A 25,871-nucleotide genomic window follows, 5' to 3' on the forward strand; every position below is an offset into this window, starting at 1 on the left:
AGGGGGACAATCCCCAAGCCATTACTACACACAAGCCATATTCGAACTCATAGGATCATTTCGTGAGACAGAGCGTTGAATGAACGCTGGCTCTCCAAAACTAACATGGGTGCAAACCCAGCCATTTCATCTCTCCGACCAGTCAGTCGGCAGGACTCAGCGGAGCAGCGCCTCTGAGGAAGTCCAGCGCAGTCCTGGACGAAACGTAAGGAGCAGAAAAAGTTCTTGGACCACGACCTCACATACCGGAAAGTATATCAATAGCCATCAGGTGCTCCGTCCGAATTTATACGGGTACCTTTTTTTTTTTTTTTTTTTTTTTTTTGCATGTGCTGCGTCTGGTTTGAATCGATTGCTTATATTTCTTTGATTTTTTTAAGTGCCGGTTCTTTGGTATAGGTTTTTACGTCACTCTAAGCTGAAAATGCATTATTGCTCTGTGCCATGCATTTTTTGTCGCATTCTGATAATGTGTGTTTACGACCTGTCGCCGCTCGCGGCATGGCTTGCTTTTGTGCGCGCCACCGCCGCCTACGACTAAAAAAAAAAAGATAGAGGAATCATCTCATTAGCAAAACAATGGCATGAGACTGCTATTTGTTCTTACTTACTCTGCTGCTTTCTTTGATAATTATCAACAAGAACCAAATAATAGACTGTGTATGATAGGTGTTCTGAACGAGAGTTTAGCTAAAAATTTTCGCCGTTTGAAAATCTTTACAGACGCCTGTACAGAAATTAGAGTCATCTTAGATTTAAAAATCTAGTCAATTGCCATGCTTCATTTCTGACTGTATCACTATTAGCCATAAGAATAATATGAATATAAACACGACATGATATGTATATTCTTCCGCTTTTGCTGATGTCTCACACTAGTTTCGTAGTTTATTAGGCAGACAGGATTTAAATGAGATAGCAGCAAACACGAAAGAATACATGGCAAAATGTTTATATTCGTATTATTCTTATGGTGAAGAGAATACTGCATGTGATTCACAATTCATAAAAGTTTCTATTAGCAACCATCTCTTCTCACAGGTAGGAAAAAATTCAGAACGTAGAGTTGGCCATATTGGCAAACATCCCAGTCTTGCCAGTCGGATTTTCATACTACATTGAAATGCTGCTACATTCGAAGATGAACAATACAGAATTTGTATTTACTTCGTTGGATGACGTATGAAAATGTAGTGGTCGAAACACGGGGCGGAAAACAAAGCTCGTCTTCCTCCTTTTTATTTTTTTTTTTATTTATTTACTGACTCAGAGGTTTTGGCGCCAGGATTTATCTTTGTGCCTGTGTAGCACTACATATAGTCGACGGCATAAGTTAGTTTTGGCGGCACCTACCAACATTTTTCAGAACTTCTGCTTACTTTGCACTCGATTCTACGCCGCAGGCGGTTTTCTGGATTACAAAAACCGGAAAAAAAGTGCGGCTTAGATTCGAGTAAATGAGGTATGTACATTATTCAGCCCACTAAAACAGGCCAAATAGGTATTATGTTTCTCAAGGGATTGTCAAAATATATAGATCCCAGAAAAAGATGTAGCTCATACTCACTGCTCCATTCTATAATTTCAGCCATGATTTGCAAATTGTCACTATGCCATATTGATTTCTAAAGCTTGATTGCTGCTTTGGTTTCATAAAATCCAAAGTCTTTTCTATGCAATTTCTAATAACTTTAGGGAATATCTTGTAAATTATGGGTAGGATAGATCTGTTGTTGTTTTGGTCTTGTCTGACAGTCTTCTTTCTTGTGAAGATGAATAGTTGTAGTACTTTACCAGTTTTAGAGAAACTGGCTACTTTCGTAGACACCAAGCACATAATTTACTTTTCCAATCATGTATTACTTTCATTTCCTGCTAATTTGAAAGTGAAGCAATTTTATAAGTGCTCTGTGAAATATAACCATTGTAACTGAGTAATTTTCATTAGCTATGTATGCCCTTTGTATTTTATCAGTAGTCTGAGTTGTGGTTAAGACCTTGCTTCTAAGAGCATTTATTGCCCATTAGGTGAATGGAAGAACTTACCACATGCTCTGAGCCTCTTCAATAATTCCACTAAAAAATTGCTCGAGATCACTTCTACAAGCAGAAGAACATCTATGTCACCACATGTTGGCTTTCGACGCCGATAAGAACCACAAAGTATGACGGAGATGTCTGTCTCAATTGCTAAGGCATTCTCCTTTACCTGCAAATTAATGAATCCTTTTATTATTATCACTACCTACTAAAATATACAAGTCTTTTTACACACAACGAGAAATTACAGGGAGGAATATAAACAATGATGCAAGAAGAAATAGCCAATGATCATCTATAGCTAGTACTGAAGTAAATTCCTCTTCCACATTTTTCTGTCTATATGTGAAGGCTAAAATCAGGAACTACTATACTGATATTGACTCAGTTTTCACTAATAGGCAGACTGATTCACATGGAAAGTTCATGTACAAGTGTAAGGCAATAAATAAGTTGCAAAAAAGTATAGAACCAATAATAATCAAAATAACTTTCTCACATATATATATCACTTTTCTACATATTCAGCCCATACATTCACACACTTTTCCCATCTTCCTACAAGTACTTAATAGCCGACAGCAAAGAAATCTTTTGGTTGGCGCCATAGCCCACATGTAACTCCTTCAGCTTTGGCATCATAATTTTCAAAATGTTGGTCATCCGAATGAAATTTTAGGGGCTCAAACAGATGAAAGTCACAGGGGTTTAGCTGGGACTGTAGAGAAGACTTTTCAAGTGTTTTCCCTGAAGTTTTCATAACAGCTCCTGTGTTTGTCTTGCTGTTTGAGGGTGGTCATTATCCTCTTGAAGGATCACTATCTTTGTCAAGAGGCCAGATAGTTTGCAATGAATGGCTTGTTGAAGTTCCTGCCGAGCAATGCAATATGATGTGGCATTAACTTTCTCACTGTGATGCTGGAGATGCTGGATTTCATCAGTGAGACCCTTGGCAAGTGCCAAAACATGATGAGCATAAACTTGCAGACTGATGGAATGGCCTTGGACTTTTTTGTTGTTGAGCACTGTAATGTTTCAGTTCTATGGACAATCATTTTGTTTCACATTGAAAGTGGTGAACCAAAGACTTGTCTTCCATCTCAGCTTGTGCCATTAAGTCCTCTCTTTCCTCCGAGTACAGAATGAGGGACTGCAAAGGAAGATACTATGTTCATTTTGTTTTCCTTAGTCAACATGTATGCAGCCAGTGTGTACAAACTTTATGGAACTTCAGCAGCTTATGTATGATAATGTAAATGGTTCCATGTGAGCAGTCTACAGTACACACTAACTCATCGATTATCACAATCTGGTTATTATAAATGATCTGCTGCACACACTACACTGTGGTTTCAATTGTTACTGCCACAGGATGACTAGGACATTCTTGATCTCTGACACTTTGCCCTCCCTTAAGTTTTGGACCCATTCGAACACAGCTTCCTGTGATGAACAGCTGTTGCCACATATGGGACACATTTCGTGATACACTTATTCTATAGTACGTCATTTGGTTCACAAAAATTGCATGATCACCTGCTGTTCTATAGTGTATATTCCTGCAGCATACCAGCTGTCTCACAATAGCTGCCATGTGATGCCCCACAACCTCTATGACAAGAACACATCTGCTGCCAATTGTGTATGTATAATTTAAAAATGATATGGTAAACTGATTTTGGAGCATTCTATTGACCTATCCTCATATCTCATTTATTATTGCTATGCCAGACAGGTCGTCTGGCTGCAGATACTTAGTGTTAGGCATGCGAAACCAGGGCAGATCGCTAGCACACCTAACAAGAGAAGGAAAACAATAACACATTTTATAAACATTTTTTCCCCTTCTGTGTAAAGAAATACAGTCATGCATACACAACTATACTATGCCTGCTACTGTGGCCCACTTTGGGTTAGAGCTCTATTGGAGGAAACAGAAAAAATGAACAAGTGTAAGGGGAGCAGGGACCAAGGATACAGCTATGTTGGGGGAAAGGGAGGAGATTTTTTTTTTTTTTGGGGGGGGGGGGGGGGATCGGAGTGAGGGCAGGTGGATTCAAAAGAATGAAGGGTGACTTATTCCTTTGAGGGAGGAGGAATATTTGCAAGGTAAGGGAGAGACAAGTGCAAACATTTTAAAGTGATGGCAATAAGGGACCATACAAAGAGAGAGGAAAAGACTGCTGAGAAAACTGTATATGCTGTGCCTGTAACAAATAATGTGAATTCATACATTGAGTAACTACACTCCTGACTCCACTGTCCTCTCAGAAGTTTCTGTGCCTCCCTCCCAACACTTTGTACTGTCGCCTGCCCCTTAAGATTCACCCCATGTAGCACAGTGTGACCCTACCTGCGAACACTCTTCCTTGGCATATTTCTATCCCCTATGGTGTTACACACTCCTTTTTGAGAAGCTGTACTTATGTAACGCCCCTGGTACAGCTTGATAATGCTTGGTGCCATGAAGAATGCAATGTGTGTGTTTGATCTTCACTCAGTTGTATAACATTGAATAACATTATGGAGCTGTCTTAAGTGCATATTTCGCAATATACCTATGGTGATTTAATTAAAGCCAATTAATTAATCACAAAGATTCCAAGACTTACCAAGCGGGAAAGCACCGGTAGACAGGCACAATAAAGCAACACACACACACAAAATTTCGAGCTTTCGCAACCGGCAGCTGCTTCGCCAGGAAAGAGGGAAGGAAAAGGAAAGATGAAAGGATGTGGGTTTTAAGGGAGAGGGTAAGGAGTCATTCCAATCCCGGGAGCACGCACGCACGCACACACACACACACACACACACACACACACACACATACACACACACACACACACACACACACACATCCATCCATCCATCCATCCATACACAGACACAAGCAGACATATTTAAAGGCAAAGAGTTTGGGCAGAGATATCAGTCGAGGCGGAAGTGTGGAGGCAAAGATGATGTTGAATGCATGGCAGCAACTTGAAATTAGCGGAGATTGAGGCCTGGTGGATAACGAGAAGAGAGGATATATTGAAGGGCAAGTTCCCATCTCCGGAGTTCGGATAGGTTGGTGTTGGTGGGAAGTATCCAGATTACCAGGACGGAGCAACACTGTGCCAAGATGTGCTGACCGTGCACCAAGGCATGTTTAGCCACAGGGTGATCCTCATTACCAACAAACACTGTCTGCCTGTGTCCATTCATGCGAATGGACAGTTTTTTGCTGGTCATTCCCACATAGAAAGCGTTACAGTGTAGGCAGGTCAGTTGGTAAATCACGTGGGTGCTTTCACACGTGGCTCTTCCTTTGATCGTGTACAGTACACCTTCCGGGTTACAGGACTGGAGTAGGTCCTGTAACCTGGATGGTGTACACGATGTGGGAATGACCAGCAACAAACTGTCCATTCGCATAAATATACACAGGCAGACAGTGTTTGTTGGTAATGAGGATCACCCTGTGGCTAAACATGCCTTGGTGCACGGCCAGCACATCTTGGCACAGTGTTACACCGTCCGGGTTATCTGGATACTTCCCACCAACACCAACCTATCCGAACTCGAGATGGGAACTTGCCCTTCAATATATCCTCTCTTCTCGTTATCCACCAGGCCTCAATCTCCGCTAATTTCAAGTTGCCTCCACACTTCCGCCTCGACTGACATCTCTGCCCAAACTCTTTGCCTTTAAATATATCTGTCTGTGTGTGTGTGTGTGTGTGTGTGTGTGTGTGTGTGTGTGCGTGTGCGTGTGCGTGTGCGTGTGCGTGTGCGTGTGCGTGTGCGTGTGCGTGTGCGTGTGCGTGTGCGGGCGCGCGCGAGTATATACCTATCCTTTTTTCCCCCTAAGGTAAGTCTTTCCGCTCCCAGGATTGGAATGACTCCTTACCCTCTCCCTTAAAACCCACATCCTTTCATCTTTCCTTTTCCTTCCCTCTTTCCTGACGAAGCAGCCACTGGTTGCGAAAGCTCATAATTTTGTGTGTGTTTGTGTGTTATTTTATTGTGCCTGTCTACCGGCGCTTTCCTGCTTGGTAAGTCTTGGAATCTTTGTTTTTAATATATTTTTCCCATGTGAAAGTTTCTTTCTATTTTATTTACACAATTAATTAATCAGATTCTCCTGTCCTCAATGTGGATAGAAAAGACCATATTAAAATAATAATAGATAATTTATACACAGACATTCTATTGTGGTTTTTGTCATTTCCTAGATCTACATCTACTTCCATATTCTGCAAACCACCATGAAATGCATGGTAGAGTGTTGGTCACATTGTACCAGTTACTAGGGTTTCTTCACATTCCATTCAGATATGGAATGCGGGAAGAATGACGGGTGCATCTTTGCCTAATGTAATTATTCTAACTTTGTCCGCATGATCCCTATGTGAGTGTTACACTGGGGACTGCACTATATCCTAGTCATCATTTAAAGCTGGTTCTTGAAAATTTGTTAGTTGACTTTCTTGGGATAGTTTATGTCTTACTTCAAGAATCAGTCTTATCAATTTCTTCAGTATAAATGTAACACTTTTCCACGGATTAAATAAAACTTTGTCCGATCATGCTGCCCTTCTATGTATATGTTCAGTATCCTCAGGTAGTCCTATTTCACATGATTCCCACACACTTAAGCAATATTATAGAATTAATTGCATGAGTGATTTGTAAGTAATCTCCTTTGTAGACTCATTGCACTTCCCCATCATTCTGGCAATAAACCCAAGTCTACCACCTGTTTTGCCCATAAATGAGCATATATGATCCTTCCATTTCATATCCCTACAAAGTGTTACTCCGAAGTATTTAAAAGAATTGGCCAATTCAAGCTGTGACTCCTTGATAAGGTCCTGGAACTTTGTTCACTACAAATATCTATAAAAATTAATGAAATAATTTTTATATTGGTAATTTGCAACACATTGATGTATCCTTTAGAGCTTTTTCTTTACTTTAATTGACTGTAAATTTCAATTAACTATATTTGTCCAGGACTGAAAGGGAACCATTTATAATAATTTTGTCAAATCAGTTCTTTTTTAAATACTGCTTCATCTCTGTCAGCACACATTTTGTATCATTTCTGGCAGTGTATTTCAACATGATTAAAAATATACTTTCAAACAGGGTGAATTCAGACAGTATGGCTTATTTGCTCTTTGCCACTGCATAGAAACAGAGTTACTTATTTTAACATCTGTGCGCCAGTTATTTTAAGTGCAGGATTGCATTTATCACTTCCCACAACTTTTATTTTGTGTCGATTGTTTCCCTAGGTGAATAACTGACGAACAGTCTCAGTGTTAAAAATCCATGCATTATCGTAAAGTGGAAACTTTCTATTGTTGCACCGAGTGGGAAGTTATTGTAATCATAACTGTTGACGCATTCAGTAGCTAACAGCATTGAGACAATTTCTGTACAAGTTTGTCGAGTTTCTCATGCAAGGTTATAAAATAACAACGGTTTTTGTAAAACTGTGTACTGTGTCATTCCCAAGAATGTATAAGAGCAGGAGAGGTGCTACAGTACCGTGTAATTATGACCAGCAACTTTTAGATGTAGCTGTTTGTGATATTCAGAGCGGTAAATTATCATACAGAAAAGCATGTAATTTGTATTGTATACCTAAATCAACCCTACAAAATAAGGTGCAGGAAGAACATCTGAAAAAAAATGGGAGGACTGCCAGTGCTAAATAAGGAAGAAGAAGAAATGTTGAAACAAGGTATCTTGAGGGCGGCACATTGGGGATTTCCCATACTAAACTGGATATTAGATATTTAGTTAAAGGCTACCTTGATAAATCTGGCTGAAAAGAGAAGAACGGGTGCATTTATTCCTCAAATGACAGTCAGAAGATCTTTCCGTTCGCTTAGGCGAAAATATTAAATGAGCTACTGCAGAAGTGAACAAAGAGACTGTTAAGATGCTTTTCTCCAATATCAAGGCAAAGCTGGAAAATCTCCCACCTAGCAACATGATCAACTATGATGAAACCAATAAATTGGTTGATTCAGGCAAGCTGCAGATAATTACGAAACGAGGGAGTAAGCATACTGAAAAAGTGATGGACTCATCAAAATCCAGTGTCTCAATCATGATGGCAACTAGTGCTGATGGTAAACTGCTTCCTCCGTATGTCCTTTACAAATCAGAGCATTTGTGGGACACGTGGCAAGAAGGTGGAACACAAGGAACCCATTTCAATAGGAACAAAAGTGGATGGTTTGACCTGCCAGTATTTAAAGACTGGTTCTTTACAATCACTTTGCCCTATTTGAAACAGCAAAATGGGCCAACAGTCATGATTGGAGACAACTTATCCAGTCATGTGTCTTTATGTGTTATTGAAGAGTGTGAGCAGAACAATATTTCATTTATTCTCCTTCCCCCAATAGCACGCACATCCTCCAACCTCTTGATGTAAGCTTCTTCAGGCCAATGAAAGCAGCATGGCGAGCTGTATTAACTGATTGGAAGAAACACACTCGTGGGACCATTTCCAAGGATGCCTTCCCATCTCTTCTGAAGCAGACACCGACTAAGATTTCAGCAAACTCCAAGGAAAACATAAAGGGTGGATTTTGTGCCATGGGCCTAATCCCTTTTGATCCAGATCATGTCTAACGAAAATTGCCTGATAATGAGGAGAGAGCCAGCAAAGCAATGCAGACGCATGGTCTTCCACTCTTGAAGAAATGCTCAAAGAAATTCGTTATCCTCCATATAAGCTTGGTAGCTCCCATCACCACTGCAAACTAGATGTTCAACCTGGAAAATTAGTCACTGGTCGAGATTTTCAAGGAAATGAAAACAGTTCTGAAATAAGAGACAGTGCTTCTAGCAGTAGTGAAAGTGAAAATGACACATTATCCAGTGAAGTTTTACTGCTGTAAGAAGAGGCTTTTCTTGTTGCAGAGTACAAATATAAATGTGGAAACAAGGAGCAAACAAGGCAGCATGTTGGAGTGGCCACAAATGTTGGTGCTATGGAAGTAAGTGGGAAATTCTTGCGCCCACACATGAACAGTAAAAACATATTTGTGTTTCCTAATGTACCTGATGCAGACACAATACAAAAATTGCAAATTTCGAGAATACTTCCCAGTTGAGAAGAGAGGAATGTTCATTTTTCGAGAAGATGTGCTTTAGACTCGAAGACAATCGTTTATTTAAAGTGTTTGCAACTTAATTTAGAATGATGAGTGAGAAAAATTATTTTGACCTTTTAGTTAAATTACTTTGTTTCTGTCTGTTTCTAATATTTCAGTTAAGAACTGTAAAAAAATTTTATTTAAATTCTTGCAAAATAAAAACTAATCTGTAATAAATAAAATTCATTACATCATTCCATATCACTTATCCGTAACAAAGGGCTTGTGTAAAATGTCACCAAAATCAAATAAAAAGCATGTAGAATTTAAAAAAAAAAAGCAGTAACTGTCCCAATTCACCCTCTATATACTGTAAATTCAGACAGAGGTTTATAAAACACATGTATCCGAAATCACCCCAACCCATGGGGTGACTTCAGACACTTTATTTAACTGCCTCAGATAAACATAACTACACATACACTTTCTGGTTCTGTGACATTTTATTCGTTACACATATACCTTACCACTTCCATAACAATCAATTTAATCTAACAATATATACAAAAGTTACAATCAAAATAACAACAAAAGCGAACGAAATCACCCTGTTTTACAAAAAATTTGCTATCTCAATATCAAAACACATTCACTCTGGCCACGAATTCCAAACTAACTTGAATATATTCATTTATAGTAAAGAGCAGTCACTCTCCAAATATACCATGAGTTTCACAGAGCCCTTCAGAGACCAAAATTATCTTCCCAAACTCATACAGAAACAGACCTCCTGAGCCTTGTCTCTCCAGTTACCTAACCCCTTCCATGTTCCCACCATCTGGCTACAAAGGAGTACGTCCACAGGGTGTCTACGTGGACAAGGAAAAAAAATTCCCGGATTTTTCCCGGTTAAAAATACACTTTCTCCCGGGTGAAAATACACTTTTTCCGTGTTAAGTGACCGTATACTATTCCTTGGCACTGTAAAACTCAACAATCCTTTGAATGTTTATGGTTTTATATACCGAAGTAGAATTTCCCGCCACTTTAGAAAACGAAACTCAGGGAAAAAAAAACCACTTTTGATGTGCAGCAATATGTACACTGCATATTTTCGTGTTACGAAGGTATAAATTTGAATTCCACCAAATACCATATGTTACTTTCTGAAACATGAAATCGAGATTGCGATGCACTTTTGTAAGCCACTCATCATTCATGTCACGTGATCTCCCCAGCTGATGACAGCATAGGACATGTGATGTAGTCAGCCAATAGCAATATCACTCTTAAGCAGCGCAAAAACACAAATAAGAAAAGTTAATGGTTTAAATTAATATACATAGCATTCACATATAATATTGGTCTCCAGGATTAGTAAGCTGGAAGAGAAGCTAAGCTTCCACATATAATGTTGATCTTTTCTGCGCATGATACACTTTATTACACATCATACAAATGTGCCAGTAAAATTTTCAATAACGACGTAAATGTGTGATCTTCTGAGCGCGAAATTCTTCTAAATGGCTGTCCCTCAAAGAGTTGATTTTTAAATGAGAGTCAAACGCTTAGATATTTAAGAAATTCATCATAGATTCTTGCACATAGTTCATCTTGCGTATAAGGAAATTTGAATTTAATGTATGTAACGTTTTTCAAACTACCATTTGCAATATTTTCCCGCTACCTGTTAGAAATACTGTAGTTTCGTTTCAGCAGTTGCAAGAGAGTGCCAGGAAGGCCATATGTTCGTACGTGTAAAACATTAAAAGATCTTACATTAGGTCATAAAAGAGACAAGACATCAAAAGATACTTCAAGAGCATCGGAATTTCGTGAACCATACTAAAATGCATAATTCAGCTTAAAGTGCACATTCGTATGTCCAGATTCGAGTGTAAATTTTCTTGGAGTGTATTATCTCATGTTTGGTTCTTTATTATGGCACAATGTCATACAAGCACTTGTAATCAGCGAACAGTTGAAACGAGCCAACAGTGAGAAATTAAACAGTTTGTTTCAAATAAACTGACAGCCTTAGCAGAAAAGATTAGTAAAAGTAAAATCTCTTTAGCAAACTGACAAAGATAACTTCATTGTTCTGCAAGGTGATTAATGCTTGACTGTCAGAAAGGTGGAAATAAAATCCGAAACAAATGACATATTTTAGCCATCTGTAATTTATTTGATCTCCCGGTCACAACAATCTGTTTGTCATCATTTAACATGAGAGCAATAAATGAAGAGGAAACAACAAAATCACTGGTCACGTGGACACGACCCACCTCCTCACCACAACTCAGACTGCTCTGTGCATCAGGCCTGGATTTACTATATTTCCGAATCGGTGCAATATTAGGTAGTGGCGCACCCAGCCACACTTCTATAACAAGAGGCGGGAGAAAGTACTACTCATACGCGACTCAACTACACATGCGCATGAGCCTGACCGCAACTGCTCAAACGAATATGATTTAAACACTTGCCACGTCATGCTCATTGGAGGCAATTTCTTGTTATGAAGCATTGCATAGTCTTCCTAAAGCCTTTGACACACTTTGCTGTTGGCAGACGCTTGTATGAGCACTGTGCTTTATTGTTGTGTAAGGCACATTTGATTTGCAACTTAAGTTTTATTTTCATTTTATTCCCCCTCGCGTTCATGTTTTGTTGCTGCAGTATCATTCTGTAATAGCTGGATACAGTAATATCCTTTGTTAGAGTATTGGTTCTTACCACTCAAAATCAGAAAAATTTAACTGAAAACTAAAACAATGGAAAATTCCCGGAATTGTAAACAATTCCCAGGTTTTTCCCGGTTTCCTCCAGATGAAAAAATTCCCAGGTTTTTCTCAGATCTCCCTGTTGTGCCGGGTCGTATACACGCTGTTCCATCATGCCTCAGTACCAACCAGGACTTGAGCAGGTGAATCAGACTCTCTGCCCGGGTTTCAACTATCTCTCATCATGGCTGAAATTTCCCATGCCTTATCTTTCCAGTGACCCACCATCTCTCAGAGTCTCACAGTCCAGTTGCAGAGGAGCATTCCCCTCGTAATTCAGTACAATCCAAGACTGGAGCAACTGAATTATATTCTCTGACGTGGTTTTGACTACCTCTCGCTGTGCCCCCCCTCCCCTCCTGGTGGTATTCAACCTCAGCCAAACTACGCAATATCCCTGTTGATCTCAACTCCACCCTGACCTCATGGCTCATATCCCTAAAATCGACCTATATGCACGACCCATCACCACTTACTTCAGTCCCAACATAAGCATCACCTATCCCACCTGGGAGAGCAGTCATGTGACCTACATACCAAGCTGCAACCACTGTTTTGCATTATACATGGGAATGACAACCAACAAGCATGAATGGCAACCAATAAAATCTGCTCGGAGACAGCTGGATCACTCAGTTGCTGAACAAGCTGCCCAACACAACATGCTTCACTTCAATGACTACTTCACAGCTTGTGGTATCTGGATCCTTCTTATCATCACCAGATTTTGTGTATTTTGCAGATGGGAACTCTCCCTGCTCAACCTTCGCCAATCCGTGTCCTTCACCGACCTATCTCATTTCTTGTTTCCATTCCACCACTGCGAAGACTTCCATTCCATCAATGCTCCCTCTAGCCTTTTTACCCCACTCTATTCCCCCCCCCCCCCCCCCCCCCCCCTTCCTAAACCACCAAACTGCACCTAGCAGCCCTATCTTGTCCTCATCATGTCCCTTGTAATACCACAATGACTTTTGTGATCCTGTATCCAATTCCAGTCTCATCTCCACCCTCTTGAAGAGGGAGTATATGTAATATTGGTAAATTAATGTAGTAAATAACATCAAGAAGCAGCACCCTCAATTACACAAAATATGTATTATTTATTTTGGTGGAGGATATCCATAATAAGAGGTGGTATACAGGGTGAGTCACCTAACGTTACCGCTGGATATATTTCGTAAACCACATCAAATACTGATGAACCGATTCCACAGACCGAACGTGAGGAGAGGGGCTAGTGTAATTGGTTAATACAAACCATTAAAAAATGCACGGATGTACGTTTTTTAACACAAACCTACGTTTTTTCAAATGGAACCCCGCTAGTTTTGTTAGCACATCTGAACATATAAACAAATATGTAACCAGTGCTGCTTGTTGCATTGTAAAATGTTAATTACATCCGGAGATATTGAAACCTAAAGTTGACGCTTGAGTACCACACCTCCGCTGTTCTATCGTATTGGAGAGCACCGAATTACGTAGGGATCTAAAGGGAACGGTGATGGACCTCAGGTACAGAAGAGACTGGAACAGCACATTACGTCCACATGCTAACACCTTTTTATTGGTCTTTTTCCCTGACGCACATGTACATTACCATGAGGGGTGAGGTACACGTACACACATGGTTTCAGTTTTCAATTACGGAGTGGAATAGAGTGTGTCCCGGCATGTCAGGCCAATAGATGTTCAATGTGGTGGCCAGCATTTGCTGCACACAATTGCAATCTCTGGCGTATTGAATATTGTACAGGCCACAGTAAATCTGGTGTAATGTCACCGCAAGCTGCCATAATACGTTGTTTCATATCCTCTGGGGTTGTAGGCACATCACGGTACACATTCTCCTTTAACATACCCCACAGAAAGAAGTCCAGAGGTGTAAGATCAGGAGAACGGGCTGGCCAATTTCTGCGACCTCCACATCCTATGAAACGCCCATCGAACATCCAGTCAAGGGTCAGCCTAGTGTTAATTGTGGAATGTGCAGGTGCACCATCATGCTGATACCACATATGTTGACACGTTTCCAGTGGGACATTTTCGAGCAACATTGGCAGATCATTCTGTAGAAACGCGATGTATGTTGCAGTGCTCTCCGATACACCCGATCAAACAGCGGAGGAGTGGTACTCGAGGCTCAACTTTAGGTTACAATATCTCCAGATGTAATTAAGATTTTACAATGCAACAAACGGCACTGATTACGTATTTGTTTATTTGTTCAGATGTGCTAACAAAACTAAAGCGGTTCCATTTAAAAAATGAAGGTTTGTGTTAAAAAACATACTTCCGTGCATTTTTGTGTGGTTTGTATTAACCAATTACACTAGCCCCTCTCCTCACGTTCGGTCTGTGGAATCGATTCGTCAGTATTTGATGTGATTTACGGAATATATTCAGTGGTAATGTTAGGTGACACACCCTGTATTGTTTCTCTTGTGTTAAGCAATGATATACAACCAAAACTTCACCACAAAACCATTTTTGCCATGTTATATTACAATGTGGTGGAGGAGTGGGGATGTGTATAAAACTGCATCATATGCTGATGGTTATTAAGTTTTGAGTGTAATAATTGCTTACAATATATTGTGCCATATACCAGTACTGGGACGTGAATAGGAACGAGGACCTGTATGGAAAAAAAGTGGATCTGTGAATCAATGGACTAACAGCCAGTGGCATGGGTTGTCAGATGAGTGCCAAAACATTATTTATGTAACAGAGTAAATAGTTAACTGTTAGGAAGTGAAACTGCATGCCAGTCAGGCAAAAATAATGGTGTGTGACGTACTTTGAAAATATTATAGGAAACATAATTTTCGGAAGTGTTTTCTTTTTTATCATCTCATCAAGCTGTGCAAAATCAGTTAAAATGAAAAGAAGAAATATATTTTCTGTATGTGACCAAGACAGAGTCACAACAAGATTGGATTGGCAGTTGCATGCATCAACGCCGAATCTAAACACTCAAAGCCGCAATAATTCATCAAGTAATATAGTTTCACCTTTCCATGGATTTCAACAGTCAGAAGACATATTTGAAAAATTTTCTAAGTTACTGGATAGTAATCTAGATAGTTGAGCAAAATAAAAAAAAAAGAGAGAGTACATTGAAAATAATTTCAGAAAAAGAGACAATATTCTCGTAAAAATGGACCAGAAACTAGAAGCAATCACAAAAAATGTTAATAAGGCAAATAGATAAATAAACATTGTAAACAAAAGAGTAGACAATGTAGAATCCGAAGTTGATCATTTGAATAACTTTGCTGTTGCTGAATTACAGCTTGTTCACAAATGTGTTGACGTAGTCGACGAACAAGTAAGAAGAACAGAAAACATTGTCATTGACAAACTTGAGAGATGAAAATCAGAATTGCATAACATAAAAACTTATATAGAAACTGAAAATAATTCCATTGATGAGAAATTAAAATTAAAATCCATACTTGTTTCAGAGCATATTTCTGCAGTAAAAAGCAAAGTGCATGAAATATCAAATAATCTTTAGACCGTTAACTCTCAAGTTGTAAATCTAGAGACTAATATGTTTAGTAGCATATATAGTGGCAATAACATGTTGAAAAACAATTGCAATAATGTTATAATGAAAATTTTCACACCATATGAAGTTCATTTTAAGCAGAAATCTGCTAACTTACTAGGTGTATTGATTGAGTTTCCAACTTGTACAGAGTTAAATGCTGATGAGAGGGAAGAGGTAGTGAAGAAAAGTATGGAGACATATCATGGTAAAAGGAAGAAGCAGCACGACAAAAATCTTATTGTTACACACTTTTAAGTAGGAGACCTCGTGTTGAGTAAAAATAACAAAAAGTCAAAAGCAATTAACAAAGAAACAAAAACGTTCTTCAATACATGCATTGGACCATTCAAGATCTTGGATATACCACATCCAAATGCACTCAGGTTAATATATCCAAAGTCATGTAAGGTGTCTGGTTTAAGAAACATATGTTCAAATATGATCAACTCTCAGGGCGGTAAACTTTCTGTGTGTACCATGTGTCTAGCAAGCACAAGGACCACAGATAATGCAGTATCTGCTTCAACACCATTATACATCAGTACTACATTCACACACATATTCATACACACTTCTAACCTTTGGATTTATGCTGACATTGATTAACTATTTTGGTTGATGATATTAGTGTTTGATGATGTGAGGTACAATAATTTGCTTAATACACTCTACTTTGATGATATTTTCTGAGGTTTAATATGATAAACCCCCACACACTGTGCATACCACGTGTCTGGCAAGCATATGGGCCCCAGCCAATGTAGTATCTGCTTAAACATCTTTATACTTCAGCACTATATTCCTCATTTACACCATTTACACTTAGTTTCTAGCCACATGTCTAAATCAGTTCTTGGTACATGAAATGCTTCACTGATTTGAAAATAGTATGTTACCTCATCTATACTTACAAGAACTAACAACAATATAAATTTTGAAGAGAAGTATAGCCAACTGGATAATACACATGTGTTTGTCTACTTAACACTCTAGCTGGTCAGCAGGAACTATGATATAATCTTGGTCACTTGTATAAAATTAGGTATTATTTCACATCTATATGATTTTATGATTATTCAACATCATGTGAATCTGAAATACTTTGTTCATACATGACTGAATGTTCAGCATGATTATTATGGAGTGGATGACTGCTACCTACAGATTATGGCTTGGAGGAACACTGACAGCAACGCCACCATGTTGAAAAATGCCTTTTGTGCAGCCACAGGACGTTGTGTTATGACTAAAACTGTGTGCAATAGGCTGCATGATGCGCAACTTGATTCCAGATGTCATTGGCAAGGTACATCTTTGCAACCACGACACCATGCAACACAGTATAGATGGACCCAATAACATGCCAAATGAACTGCTCAGGATTGGCATCACATTCTCTTCATCGATGAGTGTCGCATATGCCTTTAACCAGACAATCATTGGAGACATGTTTGGAGGCAACCAGTAAGGATGAATGCCTTAGACACACTGTCCAATGGGTGCAGCAAGGTGGAGGTTCCTTGATGTTTTGGGGTGGCATTATGTGATGCCAATGTACACTCCTGGTGAGCATGGAAGGTGCCATAACGGCTATACAATATGTGAATGCTATCCTTTAACCAACAGTGCAACTATGTCGGCAGCATATTGGCAAGGCATTCATCTTCATGGATGACAATTCGCACCCCTACCATGCACATCTTGTGAATGACTTCCTTCAGGATAATGACATTGCTCAACTAGAGTGGCCTGCATGTTGTCCAGACATGAACGCTATTGAACATGCCTGTGATGGATTGAAAAGGGCTGTTTATGGACAATGTGACACACAAGCCACTCTGAGATATCTGTGCCAAATCTCCACTGAGGAGTGGGACAATCTGGACCAACAATGCCTTGATGAACTTGTGAATAGTATACCATGATGAATACAGGCATGCATCAATGCAAGAGGACGTGCTACTGGGTATTAGAGGTACGGCGTGCACAGTAACCTGGACCATGACCTCTGAAGGTCTCACTGTATGGTGGTACAACATGCAATGTGTGGTTTTCATGAGCAATAAAAAGGCCGGAAACGATTTTTATGTTGATTTATATTCCAATTTTCTGTACATGTTCTGGAACTCTCAGAACTGAGGTGATACAAAACTTTTTTTTGATGTGTGTATATAAACAGAATAACTCTTTACATTGTAAAGTTAACTGTACGTCTGAATTGAAAGTTACACTGTGATTAGATTAATTAACAATTATGGGCTATAGGTATATATGAGTAAATTAATGATTTTGTGCTGATGGAAATTTGAAATGAACTGAGGAAGGAGTTGGAACAAAATAATGTGAAATAAGGTATGATAAAACACGACACTTTACACTGATATACTGTTTACTGCATTTGATAAACTCATGAAGGTAAGAGGAACAGTGGTTGCAACAACAGGAAAGTTATTCTGAGAAACAATTCTGTTTACTGATGTACATGCACATTTGAGGACACTGATATAGATGTAACCATTCTGACCATTAAATTTGGAAGATGATACATTTCTTTAGTCTACTGAAATTTTGACATTGAAATCAGTTTGATGCAGCATCTAATGTCTGGTATTCTGATTGACACATTCTTGTCTGGAAAAATGAAAGTATGACCACAGTTTACTAATGACTGCATATTAAAAAAAAATACTAATAATAATGTGATACTATATCCAAACTTGACATCTAACTCACATTATCATTTTTTAGAGGTAGGACACAATTTCTTAGGCAATACTATATGTTCAATTGAACATAGTGATAAGGAATGGGCTACAGTAGAGTACAGCAAATGTGCCAGGTAACACATTGTGATGCTCAGGGAATGTATGAGTTGGTTGATCCAACAACATCTGTACTCCACGACAGTGTCTGCTCCTACATTAATGCCAGCTGAATTACCATCAAAAGGGAACCAAGATGACAAAACTGAAATTTTATATGCTTCTATTTTTCTTGTTTTTTACTATAGTGAGAGAAAAATTTCATCTTGTATATGAGAAAGTTGACTGACTAAAGTTTATTTACAACAAGTATTTTTCACGCACACTAACTGTCAAATTGTTTGTTTGTTTCACTAGTCGTGATTATATTCCCTTCATTTTAGCCTGAGATTTAGAAGAGATTTGTCTCTCTGCGTTAGTCAAACCTGTTGGGGGGTGGTGGTGGGGTAATTGTAATACTACAACCTCATTTGGGATCCCGTATCTTATTCCAGTCTCATCTCCAGTCTCCAGAAGAGGGCATGTATGTAATATTAGTAATTTACACCAATTTAAATTGCTGCTTTGACTTTGTTATCTGCATCTGAATACATAGAAGATTTTTAGTGCAGCAAGATAGTAATTTACACTAATTTAAACTATTGTTTTGACATTGTTCCCATTGGGCCTCACCAGTATATAGAATGAAGGAAACATGTTGGATTAAAAGCTAATGTGCCATCACAATTTACACACAATAAAAACTACAGGCACCTGGTAGGAATAAAATTGATATTGTAACAAATGATTCAAGTTCCAATATTTCAAGTCATTGAGAGAGAGAGCTATTTTTATGTTTTGTTAAATCAAAAATCATTTGTATCCGTAACAGAAATATGACATGATGATTTTTCAGTCAGAATCAAATATGGTCATGTTCTAATTGGTGTTAGTTAATAGAACTGTAATTATGACCATATAGAAAATGTAAAATTTTACTCATTCAAAATTAAATTAATTGAATCTAGGCCTTTCATTCAATAAAACCAATTGCTCTGTTGACCTGTAAATGATAGGATAATTCTCCTCTTAGTTAATAAAATAATAGATGCAAATTAATGAAATATATTGTTGCAATGATAAAACATGTAATTTATACACTCCTGGAAATTGAAATAAGAACACCGTGAATTAATTGTCCCTGGAAGGGGAAACTTTATTGACACATTCCTTGGGTCAGATACATCACATGATCACACTGACAGAACCACAGGCACATAGACACAGGCAACAGAGCATGAACAATGTCGGCATTAGTACAGTGTATATCCACCTTTCGCAGCAATGCAGGCTGCTATTCTCCCATGGAGACGATCGTAGAGATGCTGGATATAGTCCTGTGGAACGGCTTGCCATGCCATTTCCACCTGGCGCCTCAGTTGGACCAACGTCCGTGCTGGACGTGCAGACCGCGTGAGACGACGCTTCATCCAGTCTCAAACATGCTCAATGGGGGACAGATCCGGAGATCTTGCTGGCCAGGGTAGTTGACTTATACCTTCTAGAGCACGTTGGGTGGCACGGGATACATGCGGACGTGCATTGTCCTGTTGGAACAGCAAGTTCCCTTGCCGGTCTAGGAATGGTAGAACGATGGGTTCGATGACGGTTTGGATGTACCGTGCACTATTCAGTGTCCCCTCGATGATCACCAGAGGTGTACGGCCAGTGTAAGAGATCACTCCCCACACCATGATGCCGGGTGTTGGCCCTGTGTGCCTCGGTCGTATGCAGTCCTGATGATTGTGGCGCTCACCTGCATGGCGCCAAACATGCATACGACCATCATTGGCACCAAGGCAAAAGTGACTCTCATCGCTGAAGACGACACGTCTCCATTCGTCCCTCCATTCACGCCTGTCGCGACACCACTGGAGGTGGGCTGCACGATGTTGGGGCGTGAGCGGAAGACGGCCTAACGGTGTGCGGGACCGTAGCCCAGCTTCATGGAGACGGTTGCGAATGGTCCTCGCCGATACCCCAGGAACAACAGTGTCCCTAATTTGCTGGGAAGTGGCGGTGCGGTCTCCTACGGCACTGCGTAGGATCCTACGGTCTTGGCGTGCATCCGTGCGTCGCTGTGGTCCGGTCCCAGGTCGACGGGCACGTGCACCTTCCGCTGACCACTGGCGACAACATCGATGTACTGTGGAGACCTCACGCCCCACGTGTTGAGCAATTCGGCGGTAAGTCCACCTGGCCTCCCGCATGCCCACTATACGCCCTTGCTCAAAGTCCGTCAACTGCACATACGGTTCACGTCCACGCTGTCGCAGCATGCTACCAGTGTTAAAGACTGTGATGGAGCTCCATATGCCACGGCAAACTGGCTGACACTGACGGCAGCGGTGCACAAATGCTGCGCAGCTAGCGCCATTTGATGGCCAACACCGTGGTTCCTGGTGTGTCCGCTGTGCCGTGCGTGTGATCATTGCTTGTACAGCCCTCTCGCAGTGTCCGGAGCAAGTATGGTGGGTCTGACACACCGGTGTCAATGTGTTCTTTTTTCCATTTCCAGGAGTGTAGTTTAAATATGTACAGATTTATTCATGTTTTTGTATGAAATTATTCAATGTTATTCCACATAATTTCGTATGTAATTTGGGAAGATGTATGTAGCAACTTTAATTGTTAAATCTGTAAAATTCAATATGTAACAATAACAGCAATTGTTTGAAATCATATAAATAGAGATGATTTGTACACCGCAGGCAGTCTTAAGGCAGTTTTCCGTCAGTCTTCAGATCAGTTTTATGCATGTAGTCAGACTTTGCACATTTGCCGCCGAACATCTAGCGTGCGAAATAAAATTCTTTGTGAAAAAGAAGTAGTGAAACTTATTTTCACTATTGCAACACACCCATGTGGTGATGCAGTAACATCAAGATGAACCTATGGCAGCATCAAGAAGCATCAGCCCATATTACACAAGATACGTATTATTTATTTCGTGGAGGATATCTGTAATAAGACGTGGCATATTGTTTTTCTTGTGTTAAGCAATGATACACATCCCATACTTAACCACAAAACATTTTCACCACATTATATTACACCCTGCATGCTACTACAAGAAGCACCACACCCACCTCTGTCCCTACCCCGCCTGTCCGTCCCATTTCCTGTCCCAGCCTCCTCCATACCCTCACTACCCAGACTGGTTCTCCCATCAGGTGCAGTTGTTTGTAGTCTGACCTCAGTGACAGAGACAGGGGTCGTGTGTGTCTAGGAGCTGTGTTTGTGTGTTTTCTACTTTAGAAGTAGTAGAGATGTCCTCATATGCACAGCAGTCTGAGACGCACTGCTAAACCCTCAGGGTAGGACAGGTAGTTTAAATTGTGGAAACAGGCCAAAATAAGTGGCTGACAGTTAAACTCAAACATACAACTATATTTATTTGACCAAACATTACAACAGCCAAGAAAAACACAGCATTAATTTTTGGAACTTAATTACCAGCTAAATGTGCCATACAATCTCATGCCTTAAGTGCAAGACCACTTTAATTTAAAATTGGCTTAAAGCCAATAACTTAAGACTCAAACCAAAATCAGAAATCTAAAAGGCAGAAGGCCTTATATTAAATCAGGTCTTTCAATTATTTAAGACTCAAACCAAAATAAATTTTTAAAAGGTTGAAAGGCCTTATCTTAATACAGTTCTTTTATTAGCCTGAAGGCTCAAACAATATGACACCTTAAGAGCAATACAACTTTAATTTAAAAATCGTCTCAAGCCCCATCAGTTAAAACTCAAACCAAAATAAAGTTTTAAAAGGCCAAAGGCCTTGCCTTAAAACAGTTCTTTAAATTAGGCTGAAGGCCCAAACAATCTTACGCCTTAAGGCAAAACAACCTTAATTTAAAAATCGGCTAGAAGCCATACAAATACAAACAACAAGAAGAAACAAAAAAGGCAGTACACCCAATGGTGCTCAGGAGTTTCTGAGGGTCGACCTGGAATTCAAACACTAACGCTCGCTTTGGTTGGGCCGACTGCCTGTCTCACCTTTCTCGATCCAATGACAACCCAACCGACAGACAGTCAAATGGACCCACCGACAAGATAACTTCCGCTCCACCTGACCAGCACACAAGAGGGAGTTCAATGGTACAACATAGACGGTATTGGCGCCCACAACCAATTATACATTGAGCTGTCAAACTACACACCGCACTGGACAGCGACAACACAATGAGGAAAATACACTGCCTGAATTTACAGCAACATCCAGGACAGGTAACCGGAATGTTAACAGCCACAAGGCAGAAAATTCCGCTGGTGCACTTCAGTTCAAAATAACCATGTACAGTTAAACTCCACCAGAGGGTGGCTAAAATTTGCTAACTTGAAAACACACTTTGTTGCTCGCGGGAGTGTCCCAACAGCTGACAATGAAATCCAAACGACACAATGTGAGCAGTCATGACTTGCTGGTAGATTAAGTCAAAACTCAACTTTCGTGTCCAGGATTGGTGCGCCACAGACCTCGTAGCAATGGAAACAGCACCACACACACTGGCTGCGTGTGGACACTGGTCGCGGCCTCAGCCAAACTACGCACCGCGGAGATTTCCTCGCTGTTGCAAACCGACCAACTCCTAGGCCCATAAATGGTGAAAGGACCAAATATATGTTGACCAATGAGAAGACCAACCGAATGACCAACCAACGGTTGCTCCGCTCCAACCTCCCTCTGTTGGACAGTTCATGTGTGCTGCCAGTGGTCAGGGAGCACTGGCTGTCGACACCTCGCCGGCGCTCCATCCCCAACTTCACTGCTGTTGTGTGCAGACTGCACTGCTGGTCTGTCTCCAACTGACTGGCAGACACACAACGACCTGGAAATACTATCAGTCCCTCCAGAGATGGTATGACAGTGCACTTATCGATATGCACTGCTGCTGCCACTCACAGCTAAGTAAGGCAGGAAGTTAGTGATGCCAGTAAATGTATTAAGAAAATGAGGTGGCAGAACCATAATAAAAGATGACAAACAATAAATAGCATGAATGAGAATGGTGCACAGCTCACAGTGTCTTGTTGCGCCTGTCTGCAAATCATCATCTCGCCTGTGTTGTCAAAAGATAATATTCATTTCCCTGAAAGAAGATCTGATTGTAGTTTCAATAATCTTCAATTGTATTTTGAATTACAGCATCATAACTACAAAACACCCAAGTATCCATCTCAAATTTTGCAAGATAGCACCTGAATACAGCTGAAATAACACATTTTACTTTTAACAATCGAAGAACAACATGCAATGACATTGCAGTTGGCTGAAGTCAATCTTCTTGCGATTACAAACTCGCACTATGCACTTGTCTACTGGTCAATGTTGTGGACTGTCAATGAATTGCACCAGATGGACTATTCGGCCACATAATTTTATAATTTTATCCGAGTTCAAGGGTACATGCTGAGTTCGGTTTGAGGCAGCCTTTACACACTAAACAAATGCAAAGTAGGATGGTCAAGAGTTACAAGGAGACAGCAATGGTAGTTCCTGCTGTGATGCTGCCTCTCTACATTCCACGGAGTTAACTTATGATCATGTGGCAGTGTATGGAGGCCATGAACAACCTACTTCCAGACCTTGCGTGGTAACCTCTGGGAGTTCTCCAGTCTGGCACATAGGAGTGCACTGTGCTGGGGCACGGAGTTCGTAAAAGTCTTAAGAATTTTATTAGATTTTGTAACTTTGAATTGATATGTTATGCAGCTGCTTTACTGGAGTTCAGGCAATATGGTAATTCAGCTGGCATTAATGTAGGAGCAGACACTGTCGTGGAGTACAGATGTTGTTGGATCAACCAACTCGTACATTCCCTGAGCATCACAATGTGTTACCTGGCACATTTGCTGTACTCTACTGTAGCCCATATTCTCTGAGGCAAATGTCTTGACTTGTAAATCAGAGCTGAGACTCTTATTGGATGCTACACACTGTAAACTGTATTTTTGTGTTCCTGTTTCTTTCATTCAGTCCAATATGAAAGAAGTTTCTAATGTCATTATTAGAAATTATGACATGTCTTACAAAGTACTTCTGGTCAGTGTCAACTTATGGAGAATAGGGGAGAAGCTGGGAAATTAGAAAAAATTGATGATGATGGTTTTGGCATAAGGTCTATGCAGAAGGTGATCAAGTGGCAAAGGCGGCTACAAATGTTCATGGAAAGACACCAATAGGACTGGCCGACACGCTACATAGTGATTTAAACCAGGCCTGCCCAGGAGGTGGCTAGGCGAGTGTGAGTGCTTGTGCCTCATCACTGCCAGGGTGGTGAGCACTCACGGCAAAACACGACAGTCAGATGTCATTACATAGAGAAGGGGTAGTGCAAACTGTGCACAGCCTTCAGAGGAATAACCATGTGTCAGGTTCATCATACCTTTGGACACACGAATATATACTTAATGTAGAGTGTACCTCATTTTAAATCAATGTAAAGTGGCATGATGGCCAGATTAGGAACTTCAAAGTGAAGGGCGGACACACGAACACAATTTACATGTCAGTGCATGATACTTACCCACATGTTGATGATGATGATGATGATCTTTGATACAGGGTGTTCAACAACACGGTCATGGTCACCAGTGCCATGACAAAAAGTCAGCATGCCATTCTTGCAGGGGGCTGAGGGAGGGAGGTGGACAAAGGCTGTCTCCACATGTGCAGTAGTTTATATTGCATTAGTTTATATTGCATTAAAGTCTGCCTGCCCTTCCCAGCACTTTGGAATGAGGCCTGACACAAAATTTCAAAACCCAGGTAGCACCGGTGTCAGTGTTGACAAAGATGATGGGCACATCTCCAGCCAAACCAAGGGCTGCCCTGATGTCAGCAAATAAGACAAATATGCTTAACCAAAAGTAGCACACCACAAACTTCACAGAGTGGTGTATCCTTCTGCCAGTGGAGAAAATCATGTGTTGAAGAGCTATGTCCTATGCACAGTCTGGTGAGCAACACTTTCTCCCATCGTTGAGATTGGCATGACGTCCATCATGCCTGTATCGTGGATTTGAGTGACCACTGTTTGTTTTCTGCCACTTCCAACTATTCAGTTTCCCACTGACTAACAATTGGCCTGTGAGACAATGAGATGTCAGCATGCAAGTGGATGGCACATTGATGTACAACATCATCCCAAAATACTTCTTTGGCTGCTTTGACAGTATGTCATTTTCCTGTATCACAATGTTTCCAGGTACCCAGCACAAGACCAACACCTTGCCATGGTGTTGGGCCACAGTAAGAAGTCATGGATGAACTGAATCAACTGGTTTACCAGATACATTTGGTGGACTGCTTATAGTATATTGAGTGAGCCAGGACAGACAAGAAATTTTGTCCTGTGATTCCCGTGAATACACTCCAGTGCCATCACAATACCAAATAACTCCCTTTCATAATTTTTAAATCGTTATAGGAGTTGCACTTTGAAAACCCTAACAGCTAAACAACCAAGTGCATTTTCTTGCTGGGATCCATCCATAAAAACAATGATAAAACTATGGTACATGTTTAAAACTGAAGGAAACAGAGTTGTAAAAATTTAATCTGGAGTCTTAG

At 40.3% G+C, this 25,871-nt stretch overlaps 1 protein-coding gene across 4 annotated transcripts in view; it reads right to left on the reverse strand.

The window, feature by feature from the left end:
* Nucleotides 1-25,871, reverse strand: part of LOC126278460 (DNA polymerase lambda-like) — a 163,237-nt gene that overhangs the window by 56,876 nt on the left and 80,490 nt on the right. For all 4 annotated transcript variants that reach the window (XM_049978594.1, XM_049978596.1, XM_049978593.1 and 1 more), the window contains one exon: nt 2,047-2,209. In XM_049978594.1, coding sequence (XP_049834551.1) covers nt 2,047-2,209 — 163 coding nt within the window. The remainder of the gene's footprint in view (nt 1-2,046; nt 2,210-25,871) is intronic.

This window comes from Schistocerca gregaria, chromosome 6 (assembly GCF_023897955.1).
Source record: "Schistocerca gregaria isolate iqSchGreg1 chromosome 6, iqSchGreg1.2, whole genome shotgun sequence".
Taxonomy (NCBI): domain Eukaryota; kingdom Metazoa; phylum Arthropoda; class Insecta; order Orthoptera; family Acrididae; genus Schistocerca; species Schistocerca gregaria.